General features: G+C 36.4%; 1 protein-coding gene across 1 annotated transcript; it reads left to right on the forward strand.

Moving 5' to 3' along the window:
• Positions 1–1,446: 1,446 nt before the first annotated feature.
• Positions 1,447–13,141, forward strand: LOC132168066 (P-loop containing nucleoside triphosphate hydrolases superfamily protein). The gene is made up of 16 exons (XM_059579135.2): positions 1,447–1,888; positions 2,096–2,218; positions 3,043–3,210; positions 3,305–3,532; positions 3,688–3,782; positions 4,331–4,415; positions 4,570–4,782; positions 6,543–6,602; positions 7,601–7,680; positions 8,194–8,519; positions 8,620–8,711; positions 8,801–8,930; positions 9,841–10,997; positions 11,089–11,390; positions 12,413–12,580; positions 12,684–13,141. Exons 1-16 carry the CDS (start codon positions 1,613–1,615, stop codon positions 12,790–12,792), a joined length of 3,612 nt encoding a protein of 1,203 aa, XP_059435118.2. The 5' UTR covers positions 1,447–1,612; the 3' UTR covers positions 12,793–13,141.
• The last annotated feature ends 1,132 nt before the right edge of the window (positions 13,142–14,273 follow it).

Here is a 14,273-nt window from a genome sequence, read left to right on the forward strand (position 1 = left end):
GGATTGTTAATATTTTTGTGTGGATAAAAAAAAAAAAAAAAAATTAACAAACGAGGCTATGATTTTTGGTAGCACATAGGAAATGCTTTGTATACTACACTTTTTACTATACTTTCCTTATAAACTAACGTGATAATTCATATGATATTGTCAAGTCGACTATAATTAACTTTAATTACTTAATAACTAATTTGGTAAGTGTCACATATATTTAAGAAACTTACTCAAAAAGTTGTAATATTCATAACAATTAAAATTGTAAAGATAAAATTCAAAAATTGAAAGAAAAAAAAAATGGCAAGAACAAAGTAAAGGTCATGATGATTGACAAATTATTTTATTAATCAAGTGACATTCCCTTCTTATAAATAAGAAAAATGCATGCTTACAAAATAAATCTTTATCAGGTTTACTTGTTTGAACACGGGCTCAGGCCGCTCAAGACCTGCTTGGGCAAACATACTTATAAAAATTTTATTATATTTATTGCCTAAATTGTTAATGATCTTAAAAACCAAAAGGATTAAATACTTCAGACTCCCCCTGGGGTTTCACAACTTTATTTTGTTTCCTATGAGGTTTCATTTTTATCACAGGAGGTCCATGTGGTTTTGATAATAGATCAAGTTAGTCATCTGTTAGTTGACTTAACGGAATTCTACGTGGACCAATCAAATATTGACACGTGACACTTACTTAATTTTTTTTTTTTTAAAAAAAAATTTTAAAAAGTATTTTCGAAAAAAAAAACCCAAAACAAAAAAAAGAAAAAAAATTGGGGATGGCTCGGCCACCCCCTAGGCTCCATGGGGGTGGCCGAAACCACCCCCAATGTCGGCCACCCCCTTGGCCATTTGAGCCATCCCTAATTTTTTTTGTTTTTCGAAAATACTTTTTTTTAAAAAAAAAAAATTAAGTAGGTGCCACATGTCAATATTTGATTGGTCCACGTGGAATTCTGTTAAGTCAACTGACGGAGAACTAACTTGGTCTATTATCAAAACCACAGAGACCTCCTGTGATAAAAATGAAACATCAGGACAAAAAAGAAAAAAAGTTGTGAAATCCAAGGGGGTTTGAAGTATTTAACCCAAACCAAAATTGTTGAAATATGAGGATCCTATTATTACTTTACCCAATAAAAAAAAAAAAAAAAAAAAATTACTTTGCCCCTCCTCTCTTGACAGGAGCCCACCTAAACAGAAACCCACTGGAAGAAGGGAGCCCTATTCAAACAGGATCCTCTCACAATCCTTCTGTTACCCGTTTCCCTTCTATATGGGCTGCGAGGGCGGGATCCGCATCCTCGTAAGAGAACCGCTGGGGCTAATCGAACAAAGTTACTGGCCACCGGTTCCACCGGTTAAAGCTAGCATGGTTCGTCTATTAAATTCCTGCAATTATAAATTAGACTTGAAACTTTTTTCTCCAAGTAACCTGTAAGCATCAGTGACTTCAGCTCACTAAAGACCTCTCTTCCAAGGCGGGAACGAACTGCCCTTTCCCTCCGAATTTCTCTAAATCTTTTTCCCATTCTTTCATTCACAATCTCCCAAATTATCCAATCATCCCCCATAGCCCTAGATTTGTAAATTCCCAAAACCCTAATACGATGGACGAAGCCGTTGAGAAAGACGAGCCTTCGCCGGCGAAGGAGATCAGCCCCGAAGGCCTCCGGCGGCCGGCGCGGCGCTGTGTTCGCCGGAAATTGGTTCAATCCACGCTGTTCACTCAAAAACCCCAGGAGCGCGAAGAGAACGGCGATCAGAAGGGTGAGAAGAGCTGTGGCGAAGATGAGGACGGTGAGGACGAGGAGTTGTGTGGGAGTCAGAGCAACAAAAGGAAGCCCAAAGGAAAGGCAATGCCTCGACCTAGAGCTTCTAAGAAGGTGAATTATGATGCTTAATTGGCTTAATTTTGATCATTATTGTAGATTACGTGTTGGAGTTAGTTAGTTGTTTGTGTGTAATTCTCTGCTTGGTTACTGAGAAAACTTTGGAAATTAAAAGAAAAAAGAAATTCCGGTTCTTAGCTTAGTTTAGTTTCAGAAGGACATATAATAGTAAGATTAAAATCATTACATTTGTTTTCTTAGCAGTTGAAGGAGAAGCGACCGGTGAATACTACACCCAAGAAAACATCGGCTAATTCAATAAAGTGTGAAGCTGCGTCGCCGCCAATTCCTGATTTGCGGTTAGAGGCAAAGAAGTCGGCTGAGGTCAGTCACCATGTGTATGCTGTGTTTTATATTAATAGTGTTCTCAAATTTTCATTTGATAGGCGGATTCAGCTTGTATTGTTGGAATTTGGTATCTAACGGCTCACGAAAAACGCAGACTAATCAATTTGGAGCTTCCCCTATAATCACTTATAAAGCTCAGTTTTACCTAGTATGCAAGCATTGTAGTACTTATCATTCATGAGTTTCTTATAAACCACTCACTCCACACGGGTTACTCATCTTCCCAATGTGGGGTTAGGGTGTCACAATCTTCCTCCCTTAAACCCCTATTGTCTTCAACAGGACTACATCATGCAGTACTTATTTACCACATGGTGTTACTAGGTGGCTCTGATACCATTTGTAATAATCCAGAAAAAACACCAGTTACACTTGCGTTATCATCCCAATATGATTAGTCAATTTGGAGTTTTCTTAAAATCACTTATAAAACATTTTTTCACTTAGTAAGTAAGCAATGTTGGACTTAGCATCCATAAGTGTCTTTATAATCACCCACTCAACGTGGGTTACTCATCTTCTCAATATGAGACCGAGGTGTTACACATATCCTTGTCATTGAGTGGTATTGCTTACTCATGCTATGAGTAATATGAGTTAGTTATCCAAAAATAGAAAGAAAAAGAAAACTGCAAATTAATTAACTTGCACTTTGGCGTTTTAGTGTTGCTTTTGGATTTTTCAGTTGCATGAAAACTTTTCCTTGAATCTTAAAAGTGATTGTACTTGTGCTTATTTGCTTCATGTCTGTGAACTGTAATAGTGTAGCTCTAAGCGTCTTTCTTTTTGTGTTTGATCAGGAAAATTCGCGGATGTTTGCAGGGAAGCAAATACATCCCTTTTTCTCATCATGGAAAGTGGGTAAGAAAAATCAAGAGCTGACCGAAGGAGATGGTAGTTGGTGCTCGGTTGACAGAAAGGATAAACGAATTACTTGTGGCCCAATTCATGTATTTGAAACAATTCAAGTATGGATGAATTTAACAATTGCTTTACCTACCAAATTTTAATGTCTTTATTTATCTCTCTCCTATGGTGAAAATTAAAATTTCTGGTATGCAGGACGATGCGGCATTTCTTGACTGGAGAAACTGGACATTTTGTGATGACACCAGTATCAATGCCATTCATGGTTTAGAGAACACATCACTGTCAGTTTATGAAGGCTCTGCTGGGTCGTTGCATATTGACAACCTTCCTATCATTTTACATCCCTGTGATGCATTAACCTTACAGAACGAAGTGCCTTTGGATCAGCATCTTAGTAAACAAGAACATTCGCCTGAACTGGTATGTACTGCATCCTTCACATTAATACACCAATTCTTTCTTTTAATTGCTCTTTATCCCTAGGAAATTAGATGTCACCATTGTCTGAATTGTTTGTTTAGAGTCTCTCCATGCCATTTAGTGATTTTACAGTCATCCATATGAATTGCTGTCAGGACTATGAGGTGGATAAAGCTGGTTTATTATCTGGGCATACCAGCTGTCTAAGGAGGTCAGACACTGAGGTGCAAAGTAGATTTCTTCAGGAAAGGTCAAAATTTTCATATTCAAATTCTCCATGTAATATGTATAACTGTTGTTAGACTTGTATATGGTGATATGGTAGCAAATATCTGCTATTTTGTACTCTCTACTAGTGCTGGTGCTAAGTTAGAAAATCACATTTATATGAAGTCACGTGATTCTAGAAAATTACCACATCATGTGATTGCCTCGTTTTCTTCATCCACACCTGTACTTTCTAGTTGGTGAACATTGTTGTTGTAATATCAAATTTGGAGATGCATTTGTTGAGGCATGATATAAATTAGTCGTACTAAGTTCTTGATCCAATTATTTGACGATTTTTCCCACACAATCTGGGCTGTGTAAACAGAAAATAGTGACTTCATTGTAATTTTTTTTAACAATAATCAGTATTCATTTTTATATATTAGATTATACAAGGGTCTTTTCCCCCTGTCCCCCAGTTATACCTATACCGTTAGAGACACTTATTAGGCTTTCAATCATTTATGCATGATTCTCAGCTGGGGTTGCTGGATGTTGAGATTGTTGTCATTTTTGCTGCAATTGCAGGATGATGTCATATTATACTGGTCCTGGTAATCAGCTTGAGGGTTCCTTATGGACTTATAAGTACAAGCCAAAGAAGGCCACAGAGGTCAGACATCTTGAACCAGTTTCTTCTTTGTATCGAAGTTGTGTGATTCAATTTTTGATGGTCCTAAATAGATTGAAATCTTTTCCTTTTCTCCAGTTTCTCATCAGAGATGAGATACTTTTTTTTTCACAATATTTTTTTTGGTGTCTTGCAGGTATGTGGTAATGATGAAGCTGTGAAGTTTTTGAGTGATTGGCTACATCTTTGGCATGCAAGAAGTTTCCATACCAGAAAAGATCAGGCTGGTGGTGATCAATGTAACATGCAGGATGATGACTATTACTGTTCTCATAATGACTCTGATTCAGAAGAAATAGATGAAGATGATAGACTTAAGAATGTTCTCTTGGTTACAGGACCAATAGGGGTATATACAACTATTTTCATCTTAAGCTCACTTTATTTTTGCTTTGCTTGAAGTTTGGCATGTTCTTTGGGTTTCTGTACCTGAAGTTGCATCGTCATTGAAGTTTGGGACCATCATCGTTGCATATTTGAAGAACCTTGTTTCCTTTATCATATCTCAACACTTGTGTAAACTCATGGCAGTTTTTACTATCTGTAAGAGAGCTCTCTTGGTAATATCAAATTGAAAGCTAGTAACATAGATTCCTTGTCTGAGGTCATTTGGTGGTAATAATTTTTTTTCTTCTTATTGACTTATCAAAAAAAAAAAAAAATTTCTTCTTATTGTAGTTTCTTTTCAATTCGAAAAAAAATACTATTATTTAGGGATCTTGAAGATGATGGTAACATAGTTTCCTTGTTTGAGGTTCATTTGGTGGTAATATATATTTTTTTTCTTATTGTAGTTTCTTTTCAATTCAAAAAAATACTATTATTTAGGGAGCTTGAAAATGAAATATCTCAACTCAACTCAACTAAGCCTTCGTCTTAGCTGGGATTGGTTATAGCAATCCCAAATAAAGGTATGAGTCTGTGGTAGGTTGACAGCCAGCATAAGATTTTTGTAAAATCTCATGCGCACGGGCCCCACATGTATACAATATAGCTGTACTAACAATCGGTGCACGGGACCAGAGTTTACTCTGCAGGGTGGGTTCGAAGGCTCTGCCTTGGAGAGGTTCCCCGACATAAAAAAAAAAAAAAAAATTAAATTTTTTTTTTAAAAAAAAATAGTGTGATCCATTCTGGGAACTTTTAAGATGATAGAGAATATTCGAATATGTAGTTTCTTAAAGCTTTCATGAAATATGATTTTTCAGTCCAAGTTTCTGAAAAGATTTTGAGGAGACAGACAACATAGTTGCTTCCGCCTCCCAATGTTCTTAAGTGGAGTAGGCTAGATGCTATAAAAGTAGAACCCAGTGCAGCTGTGTGGAAAAAATGTATTATAAAAATGCTGAAAGAATGAGGGATCAGATTAATTGTAGTAAGTCCTTTTTGTAAGCACTTATTTTGGGACAATAGTCCACATGGTGATTTTATCGAGTTGGGCATACTTGACAATCATGATGTTCATTTGGCCTGCATCTTAATCTCTTTACTGTTATTGGGGATCTCATTAGCCCCTTTTTTTATAAAAGAAGTTTATCTAGGGAATATAATGAGTAATTTTCAGGACTGATGTTTAATAATTTTCACATCCACTGATTAGAGGATTTTGTCTTTGATGGAAGCCAATGCATGTGCTGTCCTGTTTTCTTTTAGGAATCATCAGAAGGTATGTTATTCTAGAATTACTAACTGATTTTCCTTAGAGGTGCATGTACTTGAGTAGGAAATCAGAACTAGTATTTTAAGTTAGTTTGCAATGCCCTCCCCATGGTCAGGAGGTTTGTGTAATGCCTGTGTCAATATGCATTGGTATTAGAGTTAGCTTTATGGTGGCCTTTTCTAATGAATTTTTGCTTGCTTTAGGTCTATTGTAATGTCTTCTAGTTCCTTCAATTTTAATGAAATCTGTTACTAAAATTTGAGTTTTAATTCTATAATGTTTGCCAAATTTCATATTTTACAAATAGAGCTCTTTTTTGATACTTAGATGGATATGCTATTACAAGGTAGAGTATTACATAAATGTTGTTAAACTCAATATCTTTTTTTTTTTTCTGCAAATGCTTTGAATTATGTTGGTGGTTAAAAGGTGCATTCCTTGTGTTGCAGAGTGGGAAATCTGCCGCCATCTATGCTTGTGCACAAGAGCAAGGGTTCGAGGTTTTGGAGGTATTACTGAAATTATATGTTTTTGTTGTTGAAATGTTTTGACCATTCTAGCTTTGATGGTTCTTCTTATTGGTTTTAAATATCCTAGTATGCATATAACCACAAATAGGAAGGTCAAGATGCTGGGGTCCATGGTTAAGAATTAAGAGTTCCATTGATGTAACATAGGTTCACATGCACTTACCATTAATATGCGGAGTGAACCAAAAATCTCAGCTTTGGGATAATTCTTGTCTTTTACATTTGCTAAATATTTTTTGGAATATTAAATCTTAGGTCACAACTTTTATCTTTTTGCCCTTCTCATGTCCTCAAGCTCCCACATTTTCAACAATAATTTACTAGTAAAGAAAGAAATAAAAAGAAGCTCATAGATTAATGTTTGTTCTTGCAACTTTCGCCATACAATGTACCTTCTGGTAGACCATGCAATGCTTAGGTGTGTGCAGGTCCGAAATGGTGTTGGTAGGTGGCGGTGGCAGAGATTGTGGGAAAAGATGCTCACCATTAAAGCCAATTTGTGGTAAAGTCAGACTAGTTTTTCATATAAAAAATTGACTAGCTCCCTGATTGTTTTATGTATAAAGAAGGCAAGCCACACAAGCTTTACTTGGTCATTGGGACTTACTCTCTGTATCATCAGAAGTATCATCACTACAAAAGTTCTATGAGAAAGAGTTTGTTTTGCTTTACTCCAACGATGGCAAAAGTAACTGCTTTGCTTTTACTTCGGTTGTACTGTATTAATTCTTTGTATTACCTTCAAAAAAAAAAAAAAAAAGTCTGCAACACACAGAAAGCAGATGTGTCTTCTTCATTCCCTGTTTGATATAGTTAGGGGTATATCCCATACTGCTGTTAAAAGTTCATTCTTTCATCATTTTCACTTACTGAAAAAGTAAATTCAAATGCTTTTTGTTTTAAATTTTGATCATTAAAAGTTACTAAAATAGCCCTTCGAGTGAAAGTTGAATATGTCTCATCTGTTGTTTTACTAGGTAAGTGCATCAGACTGTCGGAATGGAGCTCTTGTGAAGCAGAGGTTTGGAGAGGCTCTAGAATCACGTTGGCTCAAAAGGTTTGTAGGACTAGATCATCTTTCTCTCTCTTGAAATGACTAAATATGGGGATGTGCTTCAAGATTTATCGTTGTGATCATGTAGAGCATGGTGGATTTGCTCTGTCAAGAGCAGAAATGCAGAAGGGGAACTTTTTGTGCATAAAAATTTTCTTGTCCTTAAATGCCTGACTGAATGAATAGAGAGACTGAAATTACCCTTGATAATATAGCATGTACCCAATGGGCATCGAGAACACTTCATCTTTGGATTTTCCTGTGTCCTTCCTGTGTACTGGCTAGCTTTGCTTCCGGTAAATTCTAAGCTATATTTTAGCTTATGAGCATATCCTCTTTAAAAAACCATGATTTAACCAAGATTTTGCTGGTTAGTATGGATCAGTAAAGTCATGCCCTTGGTTCAGCTGTCGACGCTGTTTTTATGAATAATAGGAAATTCAGCAGAAATTAAACTTTATTCCTCAAGTTATTCTTTGATAATTTATCCTATATTAAATGGTTATTTTTTTCCAGGCCATTGGGACATCCTGTGGAATCATGTAACAATGATGCGGGAAAGTCTCCCTTGGCTGTTCCCAATGGCAAAGCATCACAAGGGTTTGAAAACGAGCTGGTTGAAGTGATATCCTTATCAGATGAGGAAGCTTCCCATGATAAGATTGGAGCCCCAGCAAAATTTGTCTACAAGGAGAATGGAATTGCCCGTCATCAAGGTGAAATTAAGCCTTTGATTCTCTTTGAGGATGTGGATATCACGTTTCTCGAGGATCGTGGTTTTGTTGCTGCAATACAACAAGTTGCTGAAACAGCAAAGGGACCCATGATACTGACCAGCAATAGTAAGAGGACTTGCTGATTGAGATAGTCTCATTTCACTTGAAAATTTGTCGGTTTTTACTTAAACTTCTTAGTTTTTACTCATATTCTGGTAAATTGTAGGTATCAATCCTGTCCTGCCCGACAATTTGGACAGGCTACAGGTGTGTTTCAAATTGCCATCATTGAAAGAGCTTCTTTGCCATGCATATATGGTATGTGCTTCTAGCACCTTCTTTTCCTGTCAGCTTTCCCATTGTGGATTTCTGTGGTCCTTAGAGTTTCATTTTGTTTTGCAATGCAGGTTTGTGCAGCAGAAGGAGCCAACATCCATCCTCATTTACTAGAGCGATTAATTGGGTCTTGTCGTGGAGATATTCGAAAAATCATTATGCATCTTCAGTTCTGGTGCCAGGGTAAAAGATTTAGAAGAGGTCAGTTAAGCAATGTATGCTTGCATGGCATTTATATGCATGTTATTGTTGTTTATACTGTTATTCTCGTTACTATTTTATTAGATTACTTACAACAACTGTCATTGTTGCATTGTTGCTGCAAAAGCTATATATTTTGAATTCCACTTTTTGGTTCCCATAAGTCATGTCTATAAACTCCGTTAAATTCTCATGGGATAAATGCCCAGTTTTGGAACTAATATTGGGTGAACTTTGGTCAATCTGCCTTCAAGAGTATGGCACATCATCTAGATTTGGGGTTTCACATTTAATCAATAGCTGCATTTATGAATTAGTTTTTGTAACTGCACACAGCTTACACTTGGTGGCTATCTTATACTGTACAGTGAATATCGAAGAAGAAATCATGGGGCAAGTTCTTTTTACAAATGTTGCTAAAGCTAACAGAAATTGCTCTATTAGTTAAGAAATTAGGCATTTGGGTTTGCTGAAGCCAAGTGTGATAGGCATGTGTTCCCAATTTAGGGAGTTTCTGGACACTCGAGCGAAATGACCCCTTTTCCTCTTATTGTACATGGATGATGTTGTCATTAGTGTCAATAGGAGGGTTTTTTTTTTTTTTTTTTTGTTTGTGTGTGTGTAAGCATTTTGAGATTGCAGCAATGACATTAATTTTTTAATGTTATCATTAACTTTTATGAAAATTCTAATTCTATTTTGTTTTAATTTCATTTGGAAAAAGGTTTATGCCTTAAATCAGCAATAGGAATGAATTATGTTTTCTTACATGTTGACATTCCTGCTTAGAACATGAATTTGAGCCTCAACTAGAGCTTTTTGATTTGAATGCACTATATCTTCTTTCCTATTGATTACCTTTTGTTCTGGCTTGAGAGAGACTTTTTACATAATCCTTTTGATTGTCCAGAGAAGGAGGTGTGGAAAACGTATGGTTCATTGCTATTTGATGTTGAGATTGGCCATCGGATACTACCAAAGATTATCCCCTGGGAATTCCCTTCTCAGTTATCAGAGCTAATTGAGAAGGAGATCTCCAAGTCGTTATCCATGATGGATGAAAATTCTAGTTTAATGGGGGTAGTTGAGGAGGAACTTGACGAAAATTTAATGCAAAAAGGTTTGGATACGCCTGATAATGAAACATACAAGATAGAGACCAAGAAGTTAGCAATGTTGAAGAGGAATGGCTCTGTTCAAGACTGCAATGAATTCACTGATCAATTTGATGAATTATCCAATTCTGCAGGCACTCCCATACCTTTATCTCGGCAAACTGTTCGAAGGAAACATGTAGTACTGTCTTCTGATTCTGAAGACGAGAATTTAAGTAATGGATATCCTGTAGTTTTGGATAAAAATACTAACAATGAAGCATCCCAAGGAGTCAATAATAACTTCCCCTCTTGTTTTCCATTAACTAAAAACTGCTTAAGCCCATCAACCGACAAGCTACTTTCTGGAGTGGAGAATTTGGAAGAAAGAGGTTATCAATGTTCAGGAAGACCAGATGGTATACAAATTGATGAAACATGCCAATCATTCGATGTATCATGCGTGCCAGAATCAACATTTGTTCCTGAAACAGTGATAGGTGATGTAACAGAGCTGTTATCTAGAACGGTGTCCTGTGGTCATGTTCGTGATACCTTGGAAGTTTCTGTGAGCAATGATTCAATTCAGACCCCGTTACCAGTTGAAGCAGACAATCTTGATAAACCTATTCTCAGATGGGGAAATACTTGTGATATGGATCCGGACATTTCTAATAGAGAGGTGGAAGATTCTCAAGATGAAAATGTGGAGGGTACAAGAAATTATCAAGTGATGGATGAGTGCAGTCGCGTGGAATTTGATAAGGCTTACAAATTTGTAGAGAAGCCTACCTCGTTGGTGGTGACAGATTTAGTACAAGAGTCATGGATAAAGCTTCGTGGCTGCCGGACAGATCTAAGGCATTATGTTGGCTCAGAACAACACGATGCAATTAAAAGTATCAAACTTGCTTATGGTATGAGTGGTCTGATCTCAGAAGCTGACGTGTTGCTTTCTAACTGCCCATTAGTAGTAAGTGTGTAATTACTTTGTAGATTAAAAGTGTGAACCTATCCTCTCATTATGTGTGTGTAGCTCATTATGGTAATTTGGTAATTTGCAGGATTCTTTGGAACCTGAGGTCCCTTCTGAGGGATCAGATGCATTCAGCTGGTGTGATGAGCAAATACGGATGACATCAATAATTGCCCAGCATGGTTTTTGCTTTTATGCAAAAGACATAGCTGCTCTAGGATCAAAGATTGCTTGTGAGAGCAGTGTCGATTTACCCTCAGAGATGTTGGCTTCCACAACTAATATGATGGCGTTGGGTAAATTAATTGGACATGATATGAGAACAACTAGGACTTTGCATGCAGCGAGGAGTTTAGAGATGAGTCCACCTAAGAGTGATTTATCAAAAAGGTATTAACCTCAACTCACTTGTTATAATCATCTTCATACACCATTAGAATAACATGTATGTATACCATTATACAACTTTATATTTGTAGTAGTGTTTCCTGCAGCTTTTACAAGTTGTCAAAGAGCTTATCGTGGCCCTACACCCTAATCCTGGACAGATGTTAAACCAAAAACATTTTTTTTCCTTTTTTGGATGAGAATCCTTATCCCATCATTTTCTGCTGTGAAGCTTCTGTTCTAGCAGGGCACCAATTCCCTTCTCAATCTTCATCATTCTTTCCCTTTTTTCTTTTATAACCTGATTTGCATTCTAGTTTTGTGTAAGGTGGTAAATATCTAATCTTTTTTTTTTTTTTTTTTTTTTCATTTATTTAAAAAAGAGAATAATTGAAACAATTAAGTAAAATTTGTTGGGAAGTTGGAGGGGACAATTTGTATTTATGTTTACAATTGGGAAATCGTCATGCTTTGCAAATCTGGAGGTTGGCTTCCTTGTGTTTAATGTGATGTCTTTGATGAGAGCGGAACGCAAGGAGTTTTGAAGATCATGAGAGTAGGTTGCTAGAGATAAAGAAGATGATGCTACAATCCATGTATACATGGAAAGTGGCCTGGAATAGTGTGCATGTCTCTAATTTTTTTTTTTTAGTTTTTGGAGTTATGTTCTTTTTCTATAATTTAGGGGCTCTCTTGTATACTCTATGTGTATTAGGGTTGCGCCGTCTGTGCTTTGAATGAATATACATAACTTATCAAAAAATAAATACCCATGGCATGCAATGGACTATCCTCCGTAAAAGTTTTAAGCTGTGCGAATGTAAGATTTGAACATGACCCAGTGCGAGTTTTATGTTCTTAAGCAAAATTTTCCATGTATGTTCTCAATTGGTCAGTTAAATGACTCATTCAAACAAGGTGCCTTAAAATTGACACTTGTAGCAGTCTGTCTTCTAACTAATTCAAACAGGTTTTGGCATGCTTTTTTGTTAATAGAAACATTTTATTTGGTGTCTGCAATGCAGTGAAATCAATTCAAGTCCTTTTGATATAATCCAGTCCATAATTCCTGCAAGATCATACTTGATGGCAAGAGATGTTGGATTCTGTGAGTATCTCTCTTCATTGCGCCACATTTCAAGATCAGAAGCTTCCCGTTTGTCTGGAGGCATTGGCAAGACCAGAAGACGGAGGTATGTGCTCAGAACGTTTAATAGGCTTTCTTGCTGATTTTTTAATAATTGGTGGCACATCCCTTGCAAGTTGCTCAATTAGTCGTATGATATTTGAATGCAGGGGACGGGCTGCTCGACACTACTTGAGTACTGGTTCATTAGGGTTGTCGCCTGAAGACATATTGTTTCTGGATCAAAATAACTTTTTTGGGAAGATTTCATCCCAGTGAGATAGAAATTCCAACTAGGAGAACTAACAGAATAGATGCTATAACCTTTTCATTTATACCATGATATGGTCATTGGCTAGATAGAGGAGTGCTATAGAAGAATGTGACATAACTAGATGAAGGGCGAGTTCGCTGTAAAGGGAATATTCAGCATTATTTTATGTTGGTTTGTGTCAATGGCCACAGCCCAACAGTCCCTGATGGAAGGGGCTTTCCGGAGTAGCTACGTTGAGCCAGCTTGGGATATGATTCAATTCCATTTCCCTCATTGTAAAGCTTTATAGTGGTTCTATTTTATTAATTGTATTATCTAATGCATGGTCATTCAAATAAAGAAATTTTCTCAACTCGTTGTCCAATGCCACTTCTTTTCTTTTTTTTCATTGTCCAATAGCACTCAAGCATATAAATATGGTGATAAAAAGATACTTTCAATTTAGGGGTTAAAATTGAGAAATTGGTCTTTTTATCATTTTGAACTTCCAATTAGAGCCCTAAAAGCATTATTTTGATACTATCGAGCATCGAGGTGCATGGAGAATACAATAGCCTTTAAAATCAAGCGGTATTTCTTCCTACGAATCAGGGTTATTTTGTTTTTATACTGTATATCTCTCTTTTTTTTTTCTTTTTCTCAGGTCCTTTTACATATTTAATCACATTTAATATACTTTTTCTTTTAGCTAATGAGTTTTCAAATGCACTATTATTTTCTTTTTTTCTTTTTAATTGATGAGTGATAATAACATTACAACAGCAAACCAAAGTAACTCAAAATTATAAATAACCAAAATAAAGGCCAAAACATAACACGATTCATTGTAGTAGTCCATTCCACAACCTCTGAGAGGAAGTTTGAGATGGAAAGAGTAAGAAGAAAAGCTACCAGAACTAGTGTTGGTGTTAATGGCCATGGTGGTATGTGTGAGTGCAAAAATCACTCGAAAAATTCTTAGTTTCAGACTAGCTGTGAAAACTAAGATAAATAATTCCCACCGTGGATTGTGAAACAAATAACAGTAAGGCAATTGTATTTTGAGATGGGGATTTGAATCTGAAGAGCTCCACGGGAATAGAGAATTGTTAGATGATCTACCGGAAGCAGCCAAAATGGGCGTTGGTGCTTGCAGACTTGCAGTCCACACACACTGCCATTGACCCATTGCTCATGACATATATGGAAGATTGTTGGGGAGAAAGTTAACTTATGTGAGTAGAAGAGGTTGCAGTAAATCTAAGATTTAAACTCCAAACAAAAGTGATGTTGATACTACAGGTAACAAGATAACGGAAAAATCAAAACCGATGGCTGCTTGCGAAGCCGTGTGGAAGAGGGATATTATGGATTTGGAGAAGTAGTGTACAAATTAAATGCATTTGGTTTTAAAAAAAAATCGAATAAACACATTTTATATATAATTAAACTTTGAAATACAACAAAAGCGATGCGAGTGTGCATGGGAAACATAACCGAGCGGCCA

The sequence above is a fragment of the Corylus avellana genome, chromosome 2, assembly GCF_965113065.1.
Source record: "Corylus avellana chromosome 2, dhCorAvel1.hap1.2, whole genome shotgun sequence".
In the NCBI taxonomy this organism is placed as follows: domain Eukaryota; kingdom Viridiplantae; phylum Streptophyta; class Magnoliopsida; order Fagales; family Betulaceae; genus Corylus; species Corylus avellana.

What these genes read in the sequence shown, in the direction of transcription:
- LOC132168066 (XM_059579135.2), top strand. Translation starts at nt 1,613, where the DNA reads ATGGACGAAGCCGTTGAGAAAGACGAGCCTTCGCCGGCGAAGGAGATC. An exon ending in GACCTAGAGCTTCTAAGAAG is followed by an intron (nt 1,889 to 2,095) that starts GTGAATTATGAT and finishes TTGTTTTCTTAG; the next exon opens with CAGTTGAAGGAGAAGCGACC. An exon ending in ATGTATTTGAAACAATTCAA is followed by an intron (nt 3,211 to 3,304) that starts GTATGGATGAAT and finishes TCTGGTATGCAG; the next exon opens with GACGATGCGGCATTTCTTGA.